Here is a 20,946-nt window from a genome sequence, read left to right as displayed (position 1 = left end):
TGATATTGCTATTGTTGTATAAAATAAGGGGGCTAATTTTTGTTATTCCTGGCAAAATGTTAACAGGTGGCAACTGGTTTAGAAAAGTGGACACCATCAAGAACAAATTGATATATTCAAATAATAGAACTGAAACAATACTTTCTTGGTGTCATACCAAAACCTTTTCTAAGACAACCATCTCTGTTGACTAAAGAAAGCTTATTTCAATAACACAGTAGAAAGCGGGGATATTAACAGAAAGCATATTTTAATAAGTACTACTATTCTAAGCAATAGTACCAAAAATTGCAGTGATGCTTGGCAAAATCTCCTCTTGTAGTTTACTTACCTCCATTGACTGCATCTTGCTCTTCCCCTTCCGGAAATGCAACCTGGGTTGGCAAGCTATTCCTAGATCGAGTGACTGTCTCTAATTGGGAAGCCCGTCCCAACAGAGACAGCTCATCTAGCACCTCTCCTTCTTTGGCCTCGAGATCTGATTTTGAAGTGGTTAAAGGTTTTATATTTTCAGGTGCCATCAGCCTACTTGAGTCGTTCAAACATGCTACTGTGCCACTGTCCAAGCTCAACACTCGGGCACGAGTCTTGGCACTATTTGTGCTGGAAGTCCGTCGTGCTGCCCGCTTCTTGCCAGTTCCTTCAGGACCCAAATTAGCCTTGTGTGTGTGTTCAGAGTCTATGCCCCTTTCTTTATGGATGTGTTTGGTCTTTAGAGCACTGTATCTGCCCTCAGGAGACTGACACAAGTGAGAAGTAGTGCTAGAAGAGCTATCACTGCTGAACTGGTGAGCAGACTGAACACTGGATGCTCTACTCAAGTCACTTTGATCACTAGAGTCCTCATCATGACAAAATATAGCACTATGTGGTTTGGTACCAGAAACACCTCGAAAGGAAACATAGTCTCTATGCCGACTTGAATCAAAACTGCTGGCCCGTTTTTTCCCTGTCCTTCTCCTGCCTGACTTGTGGGCAGAGGCTGTCCGGTGGATTAAGCTAGAGGATTTAGGTCGGACATCCCCTTCCTTTTGCTTTCCACCAACATCTTTACATGCTTTTGAATCTACTGGAACGGATGACTTATCACTCTGCTCCTCTGCATTTTCTGCAGTTTTCTCAAGTGGTCTGTCCCCTTGCAAAGTAAATTCATTTGCATGGGGATTTTTATTGGCTTCTTCTGATGCAGAGGTGCTGAGACCCCTCTGATTGTGCATCTCATCAGAGGTATTAGAATCCTTGGCCTCATCAACCCCACTGTTTGGACTCCCTTCCAAGGCAGTCTTTTCACCACTAGTCCTTTTGTCACTGGCACAGGTGCTCTTCTCCTCTAGGTCAGTACAGCACTCTTTTTTCCTGCTACTTTTCTTTCCTACTTTAGGAGACTCCTCGTGCTCTGACAAGATACTCTCTATGTGAGTTGAGCTGGTCTGCTCACTTTTATAGCTGCTGACAGTACTGTTAGTGTCGCGGTCTGTTCCACTGCAATAACTCTCTGTTGACCCGCTACTCCGTGTGCTCAAGCTCCTCAAGCTGTCCATGCTTTTGTCTGCCTTCAAAGGTTTGCTCTTCCCACTTTTTGTGGGTGGCTGAGAATTACTGTTTTTCAGGTCACCAGCAAGCTGAAACTCCCCAGATAAATGAGAATTTTCCACCAAGGATTCTTTGGATCCAGAATGAGGCTTGGATGATTCTAACTCACTAACTGGATCTAACCCACGTCTTTGCTGATATAGAGGGAAATCATTCAATGATGTGTCTGGAAAAGCCACAGCAGAGCTAGAAGTCCGTGGCACACCACGTGGTCGGTGATCCTTCCTATAAGAGTGTGAATGTAAAGGTACAAGAGAAGCTACTTCTGTGTCACAGGCACTGGACAGAGACTGATCGATGTGGTGGTGGTGGCTATGACTTGGCAGGCTCACTTTGTCACTGAAGTCCCTTGGTAAGTCCTGTCCACAAGAGGATAAGGAAGGCTGAATGGAGATGAAGGAGTCATTGGAGACCAGACGGAAGAGCTTCCGATCAGTTGCTAAATCTGTTTCAAACACATATTTGGAAATGTTAAAACAAATGTATGATTTGCTTTTCCACTGTTTAACAATGGAAAGGAATTCATACCATACAGTAAATCAAGTATAAACAATTTCTCAAGCAGTTCACTGAGTAACAGTTGGCCAGTCATTCCAAAGAGCTGGTTTCTATTTCACAGTTGCACAAAGCAAGCTTTCTACTGATGGAATGAACTGAGCTTCCAAATCTTTGAGTTCTTCAATTGGCCTCAGAAAAGATTCTATAGACTATCAACAATAAAACAACAGGCAACAAAGGATTATATTTAAAATTCTACGTAAGCTCTATTTAAGATTTCTATGCAAGCTCTGTCTCTAACTTACTAACTAGGCAACTTTGGATTACCCTCTGAGCCTCTGTTTTCTCATCTGTAAAATGCAATATCAACCTCACTGAGTAGTAGGCAAGGAATAACTGAATAAATAACATATACTGCTTGGCACAATGCTGTTACAATTAATGACAGCTATCATTATTTTACCTCACTAACACAATAAAATTCTTTTGAAAAACTAATATGATTATATTACAAATCAGCAAAAACAGAGTTCTCAGAAACAAACAAAGAAAAAATTAAAAGGCTGACCAATGCCCACACAAAAATATGATATATTACACGATATAAGACATCTTGCTGTTCATAATGGTTAAAACATCAACAACATTACAATGCAAAATATGGCATTTTCTCTTTCATTATTGATACCGCAATTACAAAATGCCTCATGAAAAAAATACATATCCTATATATCTGTAAAACCATTCCTTTTATCCTCCATTTAGGACAGTGATCAGTGACTTGAATTACCACACACACACCCACACACACACCCACACACACACACACACACACACACACACACTATGCATATAAATATAAATACAAATAAATCCACCTACTTACCTACCTACATTTTAATTTATCTTGGAATATTGCTTGACAACCGAACTGCACAATAGCTGATTTTTTAATATACATTTTGACAGACAAGGATGGTTGAGCCTGCTGTTAGTTCAATTAAAAAAAAAATTATCTTATTTGTCATTAACTGCATAGAAAAAGTATAATAATAGATTCTACAGTAAGTCAGGCTCTTCCCAATAGAATTTCAATGACAAATCCCCTAAGATTAAAATAGAATGAGTTACAAGAAATGTTTATATACTTTTTAAAAATCTAAATCTACATTAGAACTAAATAATTAAAAACTCAGAGACAGGGGTTCCAGTCAAGATGGCAGAATAGACGGTCCCCAGATTCGCTCTCTCCCACAAATCAGCCAATTTACAACTATAAAAATGTAACATCAGCCAAGCTGGGGCAGCTGGAGCTCAGGGGAAGAGGAGGAGAGACCTATGGAGCTCATGAAGGTGGAGAAACCACAATGAGAGAAAGAGAAAACTGCTCTCAGCGTTTCGGGCCACAGCCGCTTTAATGCTGGAGCGCATGGAGCAGGAGCTGACAGAAGCCGCAGCTGTGCCCTTTAGATGGAGTTACTTGGAGGCAGCAGGGGAGAAGAGGACTTTGGGGGCCCCCAGGACAGCAAGACCACTAGTAGGGTTCCCATGGACCCATGCAGGACTGAGGAGCCAGAATAGCTGAAAAAGGGGAGCCATTCAGAGGCCGGTGAATCAACACAAGGATGGGGACAGGCCAGTCCCACAGGAAGTTTTTGGAGCATAGGCAGTGGGGGAGACAGGCCTACCAGGAGAACACTGACACACAGCAAGGACAGCCGACCTGCCCCCCAATCAACACAGGCCCACTCAGAGAAGACTGGTCAGGAACGCGAATTGCATTGGAGTGCAGTTTGATGAAAACACTCAGGCCCAGATCAGAGTTTCTACACAACCCAGAACTACACGGAGTCTCTGGAGAGCCGGAAGTACCTATAAGATCAACCATTAAACCCTGAGCTGCACAAAAAGCCTTCCCTAGGGAACCAGCAGCAAAGCAGGAATTTAGCTCAACGACACAGCTCAAGTACTGGTTCTACAGGAAGTTCCCCATGTCAGAAGTATGCAAAGGACAAAAAATTAGTTCCGGCCCAGGCACACCACCAATGCCTAGGGGCCCACCAGGGAACATGAGGCATAGATCCGGGGACAGGACCCCCGTCCACAACCACTCACACTGTCAACACCTCGGGACTGCCCAGGAACCTGAGGCTTGGAGCCAGGGAACAGACCCCACTCCTATACCCGGGCACACCACCAACGCCTTGGGGCCTGCTGGGCGGCTCGGGGCTAGCAGCCAGGGACTGGACCCCCCCCTTCCCACAACCAGGCATACCACACCAGCACCTTGGGAGCCACCCAGGTACCAGGGCATGGAGAAAGGGACCAGACACCTGTCCCACAATCAGGCACTCTGCCAGCACCAAGAAGCATGCCAAAAACATCTTCTGCATGTGGGTGGCCCACTGCAGCCACAATACATGGCTGCCGCAAAAGCAGCTAGACGCCACAACCAACATGCGGATGGTCTGTCAGCCACTGGAAGTGCATTGACACAAAAGTCACAAGCAGAGATAAAGAAAAGAAGAGGACATCTCTCTCCACAAAGCCCATTTCAGAGTGACAGAAGAAGCCTGTGCTCTATGATAATATTGGGGGACCTGATCACACCTCTCAGCATTGGACAGATCATCTAGGCAACAAATCAACAGAGTAACCATTATTCTTTCAGAAGGAGAGAAGAAATCTAGGGTAATTAGAGGGGGGAGGAGGGAGGGAAGGGGATGAGGAGAGACTGGACAAGGGGCATAAAGAATAATTATGATTTGTAGCAATATATATATGCTAGTAATATTGATTTGATCAACATATGTCAATGTTGAATGCCAAAAATATGTACTACTCAATTTTGATTCAATAAAAATTAAAAAAATAAAATAACTTTAGAATGTACCATACAAATTGTGATTTATAAATGACCTATTAGATTTTACCTTATGCTTTAAAGTTTTCATGATAAGCAAAACCCATGTTCCTTATCATTTACTTAAAACAGCTGTCACTGTACTTGGGCTCTTACATCCTCCAAATACCAAAATTTAAAAGTTAGCATTGTATTTACTTTTCTGTAGTATTAAACTATAATAGGTTAGTTCTAAAAACTCTCAATATATATATCTCTAGTAAACAATTTTGGGATGGTATAATATTCACATTTCAAGGACATGAATTTTACAGAACAAAAACTTATTAATTCTAAACAAGTAGTTGAAAATCACTAAATCTAATATACAACAAAGGACTTTTTTTAAAGTGCTAATGATCAAATCTAGCTCCCTTCTAAGATGTTAATATAGCAGAAATTTAATTTTTTGATTTTAAAAAACACCACCAAACATACTTTAATACATGCACTTTTTTCAGTGGTGCTATACAAATATGCCAGAAAAGCTTTAATTGTGTCAGGAAGAATTTTAGGTGGTTTTAGGAAATTTTCAAGTAAACAGACTTTCTTAGACATTTTTTCTTACTGGTTCCAATATATTAAAAGACTACATCTAAGTTAAGAGGCTCAAATTAACACAGAAAGATACTATTTTTCATCTAAACAAACTTGTTTTCAATATTTGCTACTAGTGGTGTTTAGGATAAGAAAGGCATGTTCACATACTGCTCGTGGTGGTGCAAAAAAAGTGGTATAACCTTCTATAAAGCAATCTGGCAATATGGCCAAAAACCTTGAAAAAGTATTCTTACCCTTTAATGGGTAATCTCCTTCTAGAAATTGTTGCTTAAGGGCATATCAAATATGTGTATAAAGTTTTATCATGAAGTTGGTCGTTTCAAGTTATTTAAAGGTTCTTAAAACAATGTCCAATAAAAAATGGTTGAATAAATTATTTAGTCTAGTAATAATGTCATACAGGCACTAAAAACATTTTCAAAGATTATGCAATAATATGAGAAAATACTTAAGTGAAAAACATAACACTATATAAAACATATGTTTCCAGTTCTGTAAGTTAAAAAGAATGCCAAGGGTATACATGTGTACGTACAAATGTTAAAAGTGATATACCATATTTAGTTATAAAAAGGAATAAAGTCCTCATATATGCTATAATATGGTCAGTGAAAGAAGCCAGAGACAAAAAGCCATATATATAATTCCCTTCATATGAAATGTCCAGAATAGGCAAATGCATAGACAGAGAAAGTAGACTAATGGTTGTCAGGGGCTTGTCGAAGGAGGAAATGGGAAGTGTGATGAGTACAGGTTTCTTTCTGGTGTGATAAAACTGTTCTGGAATTAGGTAGTGGTGATGGATGCATAACCTTGTGAATATACTAAAAAGTACAGAACTGTACACTATAGGAGGGTGAATTTTATGGCATGTAAATTACATTTCAATAAAGAAATAATATGAAAAAGTGATCCACCAAAAATATTAAGTTTCTCAGAGGCAGAAGTGTGAATTATTTTCTTCTTCACACTTAACTATTTTTTCTAAAGTTAACATACATTATTTTTATAAACAAAAATCCTATTTTTCTCTTCTCTTCTGGATCATCTCCATCAATTATAAAAACATGCTGTTATTACTCTTACAAAACCTTACAAAATCCAAATCCCTTCTAACTTCCCCTGCTAGCTATCACCATACGTCTCTGCCCACTTTACAAAAATTCACTGAAATACTATATATTCACTGTCTTCTCCTCCATTTCTCTCTTAAGCAGATTCCAATCCCACTCCTTTAAGACTATGCTTATCAAGGTCACCAACACCTTCTACATTTGTTAAATCCAATGGTCAAGTCTCATTCCTCATGTCACTTGAAGTACCCTGCAGCATTTGACAAAGCTGATCCATCCATTCTCTTTGAAATGCTGGGATATAACAGTCTCAGTTTTCCTTCTATTTCAACAGTTATTTCTATCAGTCTTCTGGACTTAAACTGGAGTGGCTCAAGGGCTCAGTCCTTACAAATTTTCATTTTTCCATCTACATTCCCTCTATTGTAAATCTCATCCAGTTTTATGTCCCCATGATAAACTAGAATTTGGAAGTACCCATAACTAGTTCTTCCATCTACCCAGCCCCTGTACTCATATGGGGATAGTCTGCTCTTGGATAGGAAAGACATGAGAAGGCTAGGCAGGAAAACTGTAGATTACCCCTTCTTAAAAGTGAGAAAGTAGAGGATACACCCCTACATCCTCAGTTTTCTCCCAATCATCCTGAATCACGTGACAAAATGAGTGGCAACCAATCAACTGCTAATCAACTAATTAAAGGTCATCGTCCTATAAAACCGAACCAGCCAGAGAACCAGAAGTCCCAAATGATATTCAAGTCAGAATGAACATCTGCCACTAGATGGTGCCAAACCACAGCCAAGAAAAAGAAAGATAAGGATTATGGCACCAGGTCACCTAAACTCCAAGCCAGCTAACCATGCAGGCTTGCTGTTAGTTTATAAACTTTGTTAATAACCCAACCCCACATTTGACATAACTGATTTCTTTTTGGTACTTATACAGTGACAACTCCTAAATTTAAAACCAACCCAGACCACTTATCTGAAATCCAGACTTCTCTATCTACTCATTGCTGCTTAGAGGTCTAACAGCATCTCATACCTGATATGCCCAAACTGAACTCCCTATCTTACCATCCATGCTCTCCTCACCCACAAATCTGCTCCTCCTCAGTCTTCCCCCTTTCAGTTAATGGGCACTCTATCCCCACGTCTGCTTAACACAAGAGCCTTAGAGTCACCCATGACTATTTCTCTTACACAATATATCCAAATCTATCAACACATCTTCTTCTTAACATCTACACAAATACACAGTCAAATTACACTACCCTGATCTGTGCCCTGGATTATTGCAATAATTTGCCAACTGAGCTACCTGCTTCAGCTTTTGCCCTTTTTGATATATTCTCAACACAGGAGCTAGAGTGATTCTGTTAAAATGTAACACAACCCTTGGGGCCGAACCCGTGGCGCACTAGGGAGAGTGCCACACTGGGAGCGCAGCAGCGCTCCTGCCATGGGTTCGGATCCTATATAGGGATGGCTGGTGCGCTCACTGGCTGAGCGCGGTGCGGCCAGTCTCAAAAAAGTACAAAAAAAAAAAATGTAACACAACCCTTGGGGCCGAACCCGTGGCGCACTAGGGAGAGTGCCACACTGGGAGCGCAGCAGCGCTCCTGCCATGGGTTCGGATCCTATATAGGGATGGCTGGTGCGCTCACTGGCTGAGCGCGGTGCGGCCAGTCTCAAAAAAGTACAAAAAAAAAAAATGTAACACAACCCTTTAGCAGTTCCTCATCTCAATGGGAATTAAAACAACATCTTTAAAATGGCTTCCAAGCCTCTATACAATTGGTCCCCTCACTCCACACCAGCCACATTATTTCTCAAACCTGACAGGCAGGTTCCTACTTTAGCGTTTGCCCTTGCTGTTACCTCTGCATGAAGGGAGCCCCCTCCCCCAGATACCCTGATAGCTCACTCCTTCCCACTTCTTTGCTCTCAGTGAGGCTAGCCCTCAAACCACTCTGTTTAAAATTAGTTGCCCCAGCCCCTACCACTCCCTATCCTCTGCTCTATTTGCTACATATATATTGATTTATACAAGTATGATTCCATATTAATAGTATGGAAGCAACATAAGGGTAGAAATTTTTGTCCGTTCATTCACTAATTTATTTCCAGTATTTAAAACAGTGCCAAGCACATAATGAGTACTTGATAATACTTGTTAAATGTTAAACACATGGAAAAATGTTACATGATAAAAGCAAATTATAAAACTATACGAAAGTAATACTGTATGAACTAAAAGCAAATCTAAATTTGAATTATAGGACTGCCATTGCGTAGCTATGTGACTTCGGACAAGTTTCTTACAACTTCTCTCTAAGCCATAACATGCTTATCTGTAAAGTAAAAATAATAATAGTATTAACTTCGTATGCTTATAGTGAAGATTAACTGGTTGAATGTATATAAGGTGCTCAGAAGAAGACCTAAACCAGGGGTTGACAAACTAAGATCCATGGATCCAAGTCCAGCCCTTTACTTATTTTCGTAAATGAGATTTTAGCACAGCACAGCCACGCCCACTCACTCGTATTGTTTATGGCTCCCTTCACTCTACAATCAGCAGAGCTGAGTAGCTGAGTAGCAAGAGAGACCAAGTGGCCTGCAAAGCTACCTGGCCCTATACAGAAGAAGTTTGTCAACACCAAAAACAACAGACACCTAGACAATAATAGTATGCACTCAGTAAATGTTAGACATCTTTATCCACATTTATGTGTAGCTGCAAGGGCAGATTTGTGTGTATATAATTCCCAACCTGCCAGACTACAAAAATCTTGCTCCCCCATGGTACTTTCCGGATGTAAAATAAGATAAAGAGATACGTGATCCCTAAATGTAGTGACAGCAACCCCTCTTAGATTACTATCTAGTTGATGAGACACTCTGATGGTCACATATTATAGAAAGGGATACTGTAATTCTCAGAGCAACCGATTCACCTTTAATTTAAAAAAAATTTCCACACCTACAGTATGTTGAGAGGTCTTTTAGGGTTTGGTTTTGGTTTTTTTGGTAGGGTTGGGAGGGGTATTCCACAAAAGCAAATGAACAGTGATACAGTACTGTAATTCAAAAATGCAGAGTTACAGTGAAAAACTTAAAATTCCAATACCAGTAACAAAATGCACTTATAGGAAATGAACCTGGATAAAATACCAAATTAATGGGCAAATGTCATAATTCAGTTATCTATTTGTAACCTCATACACAAGTTTCATGACTAAGAATAGGAAATTTGTCAGCTGATCTGCCCACCAAACATCATCCACAGGTTAATAATAACGGGGTTATAACAGGATAGAAATAGGGAGATGGGTTTCCAACTCAATTCTGGCTCATGATTATATAACCTTGGAAAATCTCCATTTGAAAATGAGGATGACATACTGTCCTTTCATGTCTGAAAATTAAAAATCAAACATGAAACTACGGTAGTTAAAAAAAACTATAAAATCCAAAATATTCATTTATAATGGAGTTGAATAGGAGAAAAAAAATCACATATTGCCAAAATTTCTATTAACAATCTGCTACAGGAAGGAAGCATGTTGGAGACACACATATAGTTTCTCAGTAAGTCCAACAGCAAGTTATTTCTATATGAAAATATGTTGTTTTTGCAGTTGGGCAAGAGATGAAGTAGCTGGCAATTAGAGATCAACCTGAAAGGAAAATAATAGTTTTACATACTAGGTTATCACTAAGCTGGGCTAGATGTTCTGACCAACTAAAGAAATAGCACATTCTTATCTCTCATCTCATACTCTGTAGCATATGCTCATAAAATTTCTCTCTCCATGTTTATTTGGCAGAATATGTATAACTGAATTCCCGTAGGCTAAAAGCACTTATAACGCTATATTACTATTACCCCAGTAAATTACTGATGTGGACTGAATCACGTCCCCCAAGTTTTATGTATCAGAGGCTTGGTCCCCACGGTGAAAGTGTTAAGAGGATAGGAAATACTATTGTGGTGGTTGAAGGGTGGGGCCTTGAAGAGGTGATTAGATTGTAAGACCATGCTGTAGTGAATGGATTAATAATAATGGTGGTCAGGGGCATGGATCTGAGGGCTTTAAAAGGACAGTACCCGACAGTCTCTCTCTTTCTCTCTCTCTGCTCCACCATTTTCTGCCATGTGAGACTCCTACATTCATTGATTGCTGTAAAGCAACCACCAAAGAAGATCCTCACCAGATGTGTTCCGTGGCCCACCTTCTGAAACTATAAGCAATAAATTTCATTTTCTTAAAAATTATCCAGCTCCAGGTATTTTGTTACAAGCAACAGAAACAGACTAATACAATCATTCCATTTTAATGTTTCCTAAAAATACTATGCTAAATTATTATAAACTTCTGCCAAAATGTGAGTGGCATATTACAAAAATACAATCTGGTCACCACAATATACAATGTGACTATGAAGTATAATGTTTTTACCTTGCTCTTCACTTCCTTCCTTACAAAGACTTGAGCTCTGGCCCAGACTTAAACTGATATCATCAGAAGTCTTAGCAGTATCTGTATCTCCTACAAAGTTAAGAGGAACACGTAAGGATATTACATAAAAAAAAAGTAAAGGCTGTAGGTGTGGCATAACCAAGGAAGGACATTAAAGAATATGGTACATATCTATCAACTAAAGTAGTTTTTATATATCAAGAGTTACAATAATGGAAGATGCACTGAACTAATAAGAAGTACCAAGGACTATCAGAGCACATAATTATTCTCATAGAACTACTAACCAAATAATATGGAAAGCTTTATAATGTTAGCAAATAAAACTATTTCTTTAAAAATAAGTAGATTTAAGGAAAATACAAATTATGTAATAACAACTTGAAGAAACATAAATTTCCTTCCCAAGGAAAATTAGTAAGCTAAAAAATTGTAGGGTAAAAATAATATGAATTTATCTGAAGTAGATGTATAGAACAAAAGGCAGGAAAAAACTTTCCATTTTCTTTTCATTTGTGTTTCACTGTGTCTCATTTGTGCACATTTAAAGGTTTCACATCAAATTACTTAGTTTTCTATGAACCCCACCAAAATCCATGAAAGTACTTTCCCTCAAGGCAAGGAAGTTTCTTATAGATCAAAATTTATTATTTGTGCAATCTAATGCAACCGTTCAAACACTTTTGTGAAATCTGAACGATAAAAGAGGAACACAATTTAAATCAAGCAACCTTTAATAAGATAAATAATTTTACCTATAAAATAATTTCAAGAATAATCTTTTCACAACATTTTAAATGTGCAGTACTGTTATCTTTATTAAAAGCAAAAATGAAATGGAAAGTCAGAGGCAATTTTTGATCATGCTTACCCTTAATAGTTGCTGCTGTTCCAAGACGAGAAGAACCAGATCCAATCTGAAAACATAACGTGAAGTAAATAAAACTAATTAAAATGCTAGCTATATGTCATTATCAATATAAACCAACAAGATTATCAAGCAAAATTATCATATTATCAAAACACGCTATCAATCACTTTTATCAATATTAAAGGACACCTGCTGGGCATTTTCTGTCAGGGCCACACAACCTGTTTGCTGTGGCAATGCTGCCTGTATCTTACAGATGTGCTGAGATACCAAATCCCTCTGAATGCTCAGGATTTATGGAGCCCTCTGGACTGGATGCCTCCAACCTTAAGCCACTCCTGTCATACAGTGTTTTGTTTTATTTTGTTTTGCTGGCTGGTCAGTAGGTACTATCATTTTTTATATTGCATCATGACACGTTTACGTTATAGACAACAGCAAAACCAGGTGTTGAGATAAATTTAGACTTCTTAGGATACAAAAAGGGAAGGCTCAGGGACAAAACACACTAATATATGCTACAAAGAACATGTAAATCTTACTGTCAAAATGTTAGTGTATCAATATGTACTTTCCTTAGTTCCAGACAAAAAGTAAGTACTTCTTTATATATGGCTAGAACACTTAAAAATAATCTAAGGCATACACAAAAAAATTAATTTTTAATACAAACTATAAACAGAAAACTAAACCTGATTACTGAGCTTTTAGTGCTTATATTCAAGATGGTATAACACTTCCCTAAAATTTCGCAGCCATTATTTATACTACCATAAAAATCATCTAAACAAATAACACAAATTCCACAAACACATTAAGGAAACCAAATGTAACAGCATGACAGTTACTAAATCAGTAGGTCTTAGCAACTCTTCCTATAACCTGTTTTCATGGGATTCAAAGAAGAAAACAGTTAAGCAAATTTAGCATCTTAAAATAAAATTAGGAACATTCATATAATACTTTATATCTCACCAAGTCTTCCCACTTATTGATTCTACTTAACAAGAGTATACTACAAGTAATATGCTCAATATATAGGTTACTGTTGACTATGAAGGGGCATTTGGGAACTTTCTTTGCCTGGATGGCAATTAAATGGTTGTACGCAGGTGTAAAACTTAGCACTGAGCTCCACACTTAAGATGTGCACTATGCTATTTAAGTTATGTGTCAGTTAAAAAGTAAATAAAAATAAGCATATATATACGGATTGAAACTACTAATAAACTCTAGATGAAGCCAATAAAAAAAAGTTTTGTAATATTTTTGAACTGTTTATTAAGCTTGGTTCTCTTAGTTTTTCCTAATTTCTGGTTTTAATTAGCCATAAAAGGCACTGCAATTAACCAGAAAGAAAAAGGCCAAGAAGCATTTTACTACAAAATAAAGTTTCATTCATTCTTACCACACCTACCAGACAAGTTATAGAACATATGTTACTTTTCTACTGAAATTATAAACAAATAACTTCCTGGACAGAAATTTAAAAATACAAAAGCAAACAAAAACACCATTTTATGCGTACTCTTCCAGGAATTTAAACTTTAAAAAAAAAACTTTTAAAATATGGGTATAGTAGTCATTTGCTCACAACCTTAGTGTTCCCTTTCTCCTTCCTTATCAAGCACCCCATTGTGTTCAAACACTGGTCATACATCTTTTGATCTATGAGAAGTGGGTCCAGTCCTGGGTCTAAAGGTAGGTATATGACCTAGTTCTAATCAATGACTGTATGGTACAGTATGCTGAAGAGCTTCACGAAAAGACCTTTTCATGTCTGAGAGGATGATGACCAAGGAGAATCTCTCTGCCCCACACCATTACACCTGCTTCCTAACTTTTCAAAAGGGTCATGATTGAAACTGCTGTGCTCATCCTGCAACCCTGAGGGAAAAGCCTAGAGCAGAAATGACAACCTAGGGCACTAACGTTACTGGGCTGCTGAACAAATGCCACACAAACACCTCAAGATTTAGGTGACAAACATAAACTCCTACTGCTTTAAGTCAATATTAGTTGAGTATTCTACTACCAGCTGACAAAAGCATTCTTAATGAATACAATGGGTAGTTTATATTTGCTCTTCTGTATTATTTAAGATTCCCCCCCAAATTATCAAAGAATCATGATTATTTACATGTGGAACAACAGAGGATCAAGAATATAAAGTATAGTACATCCAAATGGAATGCATTCTCCAAAAGGTCACTATAGAAAAACACTTTATGACATTAACATTCATGATACATTCAGTAAAGAGAATCAAGTTACCAAAAGCATGCACACTATAATTCCTCGTTGTTTAAAAAACTTTTTTTTTTTTTTTTGTCTTTTGTCTTTTTCCGTGTCCGGCAACGGATCGCAACCCTCAGTGTTGCCCCCGTACCGGACCGGGGACCGGCAACGGGATTGCAACCCTCGGTGTTGCTCCCGTGCCTCGCTCAGCCTGTGAGCGGGAACCGGTCTGTATGTGGGATCCGAACCCTCGGGCGGAGCGCCGCCGCGCTTCCCAAGCGGCGCACTATCCAGTGCGCCACCGGGCCAGCCCTAAAAAACTTTTTGATAATGACATTATGAGTGTTTTTAATTTTCTTTTTGCTTACCCTCACTTGTTAAATTTCTAAAAATAAAAAGGAAAGAATTAAGGAAAAATGGTATCATCTTACACTTGGGGTGAAGTTTTTTATTTAAGTGGTTTGCGTAAACTAAAACATTCTACTATTTCTTCTCTTTGATAAGTGCCATAGGAAAGGTCCAGGAAGGATTATGTATGTCAGAGAAGAAAGGTTACTTTGTATCTTATACCTATATTCCTTGGTAACACATATCAAATCTATTACTTAGGTTACTTTTATCAAATCTACTATGAGATCCCAATCTCTTTGAAGGTAAGGCCTACTCTCCACCCCAGACCAAGTAAAATACCTTCAATACTACCAGGCACTAAAATATTTGAAGGCAGACAAGTGACAAAAGAAAAGAGAGGGAGGTAAGAGAGAGAAAAAAGAGGGAAAATAGAAAGGGAAGGGAAATGGAGGGCAGAAGATGGATGGGGGAGAGCAGAGGTGGCAAGAGGGAAGGAATGATAAAATGACTACTGCACAGCCACTACGTTCAAGGAGCTCACTAATTAGTACAGAACACATCCACATAAACAAAGTTAATAATGTGTAATAAGTGTTATATAATATGTACAAGAAACAATGGTATGTCTACACTGGTAATATCTATTACCAACATACAAATATACCAATATACAAAAAGCCTGACTGGTTCTTCACTTCAGCTTCTCTAAAGGGTAATAATAATTATGTCAACCATTTCTTTTGTCATAAACTGTATAAAACGAAAACACTAAAATCCAAATAGCACAATAGCCTCCAATATTTGCCCATTTTTATTCAAGAGTTACTATTTTAAGGAAAACCAAGTTAGGTATACTGTGTTTATGTGCACGCATGCTTTCATCATTACATTCAAGAAGGGACTCCCTCCCTGAAACGAGTAGGGCAAGTTCCCACAGACTGTTGCCAAGGGCAGAGTATCAAAAGGTGGCTGGCCACTGCTGTGCCCTCTCACCTGTCCCACTACAAAAATAAAAAAAGATGTGGTTCTCCAAAAGACTATTGGAAAAATATAGAATTACTCCCTGGGGTAATCTGATATTGCCCACATTTGTCAGTAAGAAGGAAGGCCAAGGTAAGTAAGAATACAAAAGAAGAAGTCATATTTAAGGATTAAGTAGTTTCATTCTATAAAAAGAAACTGAGAAAAGCACAAAGCCAATAAAAAACAAGATCAAGGATAGTTAATACTTTTCTTCAAACGGGCATCGTAAAAACTGAAGCTTAAAAAGTACCAATCCAATTAATATGTCACAGCCTTTTCCACATTTTTTTTAAACTCCTACATCTCCCATTCCATCAGCTTGTTATAATAAAAAGACAAATTTAAGGACCTATTTGTTCTATACTATACTATACTCCGTTACAACTAAAACCATTACCAAAAATTCATTCACTTGAACTCTAAATCACGAAAATACAATTCAAATAGAGGCAAACCTTCTATCAAAATACACTAGGAAATAAGACCCTGTTCAAGATTTTGAGTCATAAAATATAGTGTTCTTCATAATACTGTTCTTAAATAGCATAGGGCTCCTAAGGTAAAATAGTAGAATACTATGGAACAGAGTGAGGAGAATTAGGTCTGCTACTTAGGCATTTGTTAAATGAGGAGCCAGGTCTGAGTCAGGTCTGAACCAGCTCTACCTCTAAAGTTTATTATCTATACACATAGAGATACTTAGCAATCACTAATTGAAAGTCAACTATACACAAGGTGGTATATTAGTCAGTACAAAAAAAGAGAAAAATATACTCTGCAGAGGCTTATAAACTGTCACATATCATCATACACCAAAAATCCCATACTGGCCAGCCATACTGCCCCCCATCCCCCTGCAAAAAAACAGACAAAATTATATACCCAGGCAATGAGCATGTGGTACACGCTCAGAAAATATGTACTTAACTAACATAAAAAGTCAGTTAAAAATAAAAATATTAATATAAACAATCAAAAAATAATAATCAGAAAGATAAACCCGGTATCAGCTGGCTGACATAAGAATAGAAATGAGACCATCATCAGGAGGAGAAGAAAATGCAAAATAAAATACCACAGTTTCCTACCTGGTTGCTTGCATCTAGACCAGCATAAGAATTTCTTGAACTGCAACCAACTGGAGGTGTGGCCTCGCGAATGAACTCAGACATTTCAATCCCTCCACCAGGATCACTGAGGAAAAAAGAGTAACTGTCATTATCCTGACACTAATAATTATCTTTTTATTTATTATTTTTGTTATACTTTTTTCTATAAAACCAAGAGGTTCTCATTTTTAGTACAGAAAAAAAAAAAAAAGTAAAAAAATAATCATTCTTCCTTTATAAGTCTGTAACTGAAACTATTTTATTACCACATCACTACTTAAAAATCTTTAAAAGTCTCTTATCCCAAACTATCTACATCCAATCCAACATTAGAAACTGGCTTAATTACAATTATAGCATTCTAAATATTTTATATGTGCCATAAGACCACTCTAGCGAAGAAATGATTGCCTTTTGTTTCCCATAAGCAAAGAGAAATTGGTCAACTCTAAACACAGAAGACAACCAGATATTGCATTAACTGATCGCTCATGAGGTCAGTCTGCCTGAGCTGCAGGACACAATGATAAACATACAAGAGAATAGTCATCCTGGTCAAGCTATTTGCATCTGTATTTATTTAAAAATAAAAAGAATTTAATTGGGATACTAACTTGTTCCACAGAACTGGAAATCTAAGATTTTAGATCTATGTGTGTTGAGTTAGAAGACATAAGCTAAAAAAGTAAGATGATGCCATGCAGTAACATTTCAGAAAGACAAAAGAGAAAAGTACTAGGTTCTAAGAGCTGGGAAAGCCCACATATAGTACTTAAAGATAATGGGAACCCAGAATTAAGAAAAGAGATCACACCAAATTTCAAAAAACTTAGAAAATGCTATATAATAAGGTTCCTTAGGAACACAGCTCTTAGAACAACTCATAATCCCGTTTTTTCCCAAACTTTTTTACTCGTTCTACCTGGTATAAACAGAATAAGTACACAATAAACTTTTTGGCTATTATTATCAGGATAAAAGTTCCATTATATATATTGGATACTATAGTGGATATAAACTATCTTGACATCCAGCATCTAATTCAACCTCTTGGTTAACAAAAAAAGCAACCCAAAATTCTTCTGGTGAACCACCTAATCCTAAACTCTTATAGGGATTTTAGTAATGTTGATCCGATCCTTAAATTTAAGAGTAGGCCCTTCTGGCCAAAGTCAATCAGCATGTACCATTCTTGTGGTCATTGAAATTTGTTCTAGAATAAGTACATGACCCAATTCAGGCTAGTGCAAATCAGGCCAGGCGTGTCCTACTGTTGAGAGAGAAAACTCTATATCTGCTAGTCTTGATGCTGAGACTTAAAGCCAAGAACTGCTACAGCCATCTTACAACCTAAGGGAGAGCTGTCTAAGAAGCCAACTAATTAAAAAGAGCAGAGCTTGGCTACAGGAAGGGAAGCACGGTCATGAAGTGAATTTGAAAATCTGCATCCCGACACATCTGAAGACATGCCACACATGCAGACTTTTCAGTAATGAATCATAAATCACATTAAGCCTGTTTGGGTGGGGTATTCTGACAGCTGCAATCAAAAGATATAGGCAGATATAATTTGCTTGCAAGCATACCTTCCATTTAAGTATTTGTCACTATAGCAGTTGGAATTCTACTGTGCTTTCATTACTAATGGTCTCATAATTATAATGTCCCTATTTGCCTAATGGGTTCCTAATTCTAGGCCACTGACTACAGTTAGCTAACAAACGTCCTATAGGAAAACTAGCTCTCTAACTTGCTATCCATTTATAAAAATAAAACATATTGGAGCTCTGTTACAAACTTAATAGCCAATTCAGTGGACAAATGCCTATGTGTGAGAAATGAAGAATATGTTCATTTGTTAGCTCTTTGGTATTAACTCATACAAACGGTACAGGTCAGAATGAGAAATTTTTCTAAATTACGAAAAATCATAAATGTGTATACAGAGACAGCCATCACCACACTGAATTAGTGACAAATAACAACCAGCAATATTACTATTATCTCCACTGAATGCATTCTCTAAGCCAAATCCACAGAAATTACAAGGCGGAGGGCAAGATGAAGATTAAGGAATAAAATACTCAACACCACAGAAAGGAAAGAGAGCCCTCATTTTGCCCAGTTTATATATATTAGCTTTACTGATGTATAATTCACATATAATACAATTAACCCATTTAAACTGTATAATTCAATGGTTTTTAGTACACTCATAAAATTATAAAACCATCACCACAGTCAATTTTAGAACATTTTTATCACCTCAAAAACAAACCGCTTTAGCTATTACTCTCCTACTCCTTCAGTCCTCCCCAATCATAGGCAACTACTAATCTACTTTCTGTCTCTATATATTTGTCTATTCTGAACATTTCACATACGTGGAATTATATATATAACATGTAATCTTTTGTGACTTGCTTTAGCATAATGTTTTCAAGGTTCATCCATGTTGTAGCATGTATCAGTACTTCATTCCTTTTTATGGACAAATTATATTCCACTGCATGGATAGACCATATTTTGTTTATCCAGTCATCAGCTGATGGGTAATCGCCTAGTTTTATGTATCACTTCTGATAGCAAATCCAAATGATTACAATCTGAATGTAATAATAAACAAAAAAAAATACTAAGTACGGGCCGGCCCGGTGGCGCACTGCTACAGTGCGCCGCTTGGGAAGTGCAGCGGCGCTCCCACCGAGGGTTCGGATCCCACATACAGACCGGCCGCTCACTGGCTGAGCGAGGAGCGGGGGCAACACCGAGGGTTGCGATCCCGTAGCCGGTCCCGGTCCGGTACGGGCGTGACACTGAGGGTTGCGATCCGTTGCCGGTCACGAAAAAAGACAAAAAAAAAAAAAATACTAAGTACTTATTATATTCTGGTCATAGGAGTATGTGCTTTATTTCATTTTCTGATGAAATCTTACCTAAATTCTATGATATAAGTACTACTATCTTCATTTTATAGATTAACAAACTGAAAACCAAAAGGTGTAAACACTTGCCTAAGGTCTTAGAGGAGTGAACAACATGAGCTCAGTCACCAGTAGATAGGGTTCAAGTAGGAGGGGAGGATACAAACAATATTTACTCAGCACTCTACAACATGTTATCATGCCCGTTCTCCTTTCTGTTGCATACCTGAATGTAAGTACTCATAACCAGTATGGACTAAGACAAGGTTTGAACACCAGGTCTTTAAAACTCTAAAGCCCAGGTTCTTTCTTAGAAACCACACTTCCTTTCAAAAAATGGACACTGAAGGTTTCTTTCCAGTTTAAAACCAAAAGTAAACACTATTATTAGAATATGGTTTCTTACCTCAGCACTACTGACATTTTGGGGCCACATAATTCTTGATTGTGGAGGACTGTCCTGTGTATTATAGGATGGTTAGCAGCATCCCTGGCCTGTACTCACTAGACACCAGAATACTCCCAGTTGTGACAACCAAAACTGTCTAGACATTGCCAAATGTCCCCTAGGAAGCAAAATCACCCCAGTTGAAAAACAATGATCTAGAATTAATGGTCAATGGGAAGAAAAGGAGTACTAAAGGAACAAAAAAGATGAAAGGAAAAAGGGACAGCTCCTTTTATACAAAAAATGCTCTAGCAAAGTTTCTGTAATTTTCTCTTCTCTACAAATTCAGAAGTAGAACTTTTAGCCAAGCTGTAGATGTTCTAAATATAGCTAAACATATAATATGGGGGAGTAAGTTTTCTTAATTAGCAAGACTTGCAGGTTTTCAGAATGGAGATTTTAGCACATACCTGGAAAGTATAGTAGTTTACAATTCTCACAGAAGCAAAGAGGTCTACTGCAGTAAGCAATACACCAAATTCAGGGAATCTCTACCTTTATGCCTTAATTTCCCCATCTGTTAAAAAAAAAACAAAACCAAGTACAGGGAAAGGCAGAAAAGCAGATGGGGTCTAAGCTAAATTACAGAGGAGACTTCATAAACTAATTTGATTATTAGTATCATATTAAATGCTCACCCACAGGCTTTGATCAGAAACTTCACAGCACCATTATGGTACTAAATTTACCAATCTAATCTAGATTATAATGATGCTCATTAAAATATGAATAGATAAAAACAAAGTCCCTAAACAGAATAAATCTCCCTCAGAAAACTTAGCCTAACATTCAGCTTCATATTGTTTAAGCGAATTCTTAGTTTACCATAAATACAAGCATTAATTACTACCGTGAGGAACATAGAA

General features: G+C 37.7%; 2 protein-coding genes across 3 annotated transcripts in view; both read right to left on the bottom strand.

Moving 5' to 3' along the window:
* The window catches only part of PCNX (pecanex homolog (Drosophila)), a 117,369-nt gene extending 116,175 nt beyond the window's left edge, over positions 1-1,194 (bottom strand). For both annotated transcript variants that reach the window (XM_008570764.1, XM_008570765.1), the window contains exon 1: positions 332-1,194. In XM_008570764.1, the coding sequence (XP_008568986.1) occupies positions 332-521 (190 nt within the window). In that variant the 5' untranslated portion in view covers positions 522-1,194. The remainder of the gene's footprint in view (positions 1-331) is intronic.
* Positions 713-20,535, bottom strand: LOC103588932 (pecanex-like protein 1). The gene is made up of 6 exons (XM_008570769.1): positions 20,491-20,535; positions 16,688-16,793; positions 11,988-12,033; positions 11,096-11,185; positions 881-2,038; positions 713-726 (listed from the first exon to the last, which is right to left on the bottom strand). Exons 2-6 carry the CDS (start codon positions 16,769-16,771, stop codon positions 713-715), a joined length of 1,392 nt encoding a protein of 463 aa, XP_008568991.1. The 5' UTR covers positions 16,772-16,793; positions 20,491-20,535.
* Positions 20,536-20,946: the final 411 nt, after the last annotated feature.

Source organism: Galeopterus variegatus, unplaced genomic scaffold (genome assembly GCF_000696425.1).
Source record: "Galeopterus variegatus unplaced genomic scaffold, G_variegatus-3.0.2 Scaffold627, whole genome shotgun sequence".
NCBI lineage: Eukaryota > Metazoa > Chordata > Mammalia > Dermoptera > Cynocephalidae > Galeopterus > Galeopterus variegatus.
This window is presented reverse-complemented; position numbering and strand designations above follow the sequence as displayed.

Coding starts and splice junctions, on each gene's coding strand:
- LOC103588932 (XM_008570769.1), bottom strand. CDS start 16,771: ATGTCTGAGTTCATTCGCGAGGCCACACCTCCAGTTGGTTGCAGTTCA. Junction 11,186..11,987: donor AACAGCAGCAACTATTAAGG/GTAAGCATGATC, acceptor TTAACTTTGTAG/GAGATACAGATACTGCTAAG. Junction 2,039..11,095: donor GGAAGGAAGTGAAGAGCAAG/GTAAAAACATTA, acceptor TGTTTGAAACAG/ATTTAGCAACTGATCGGAAG.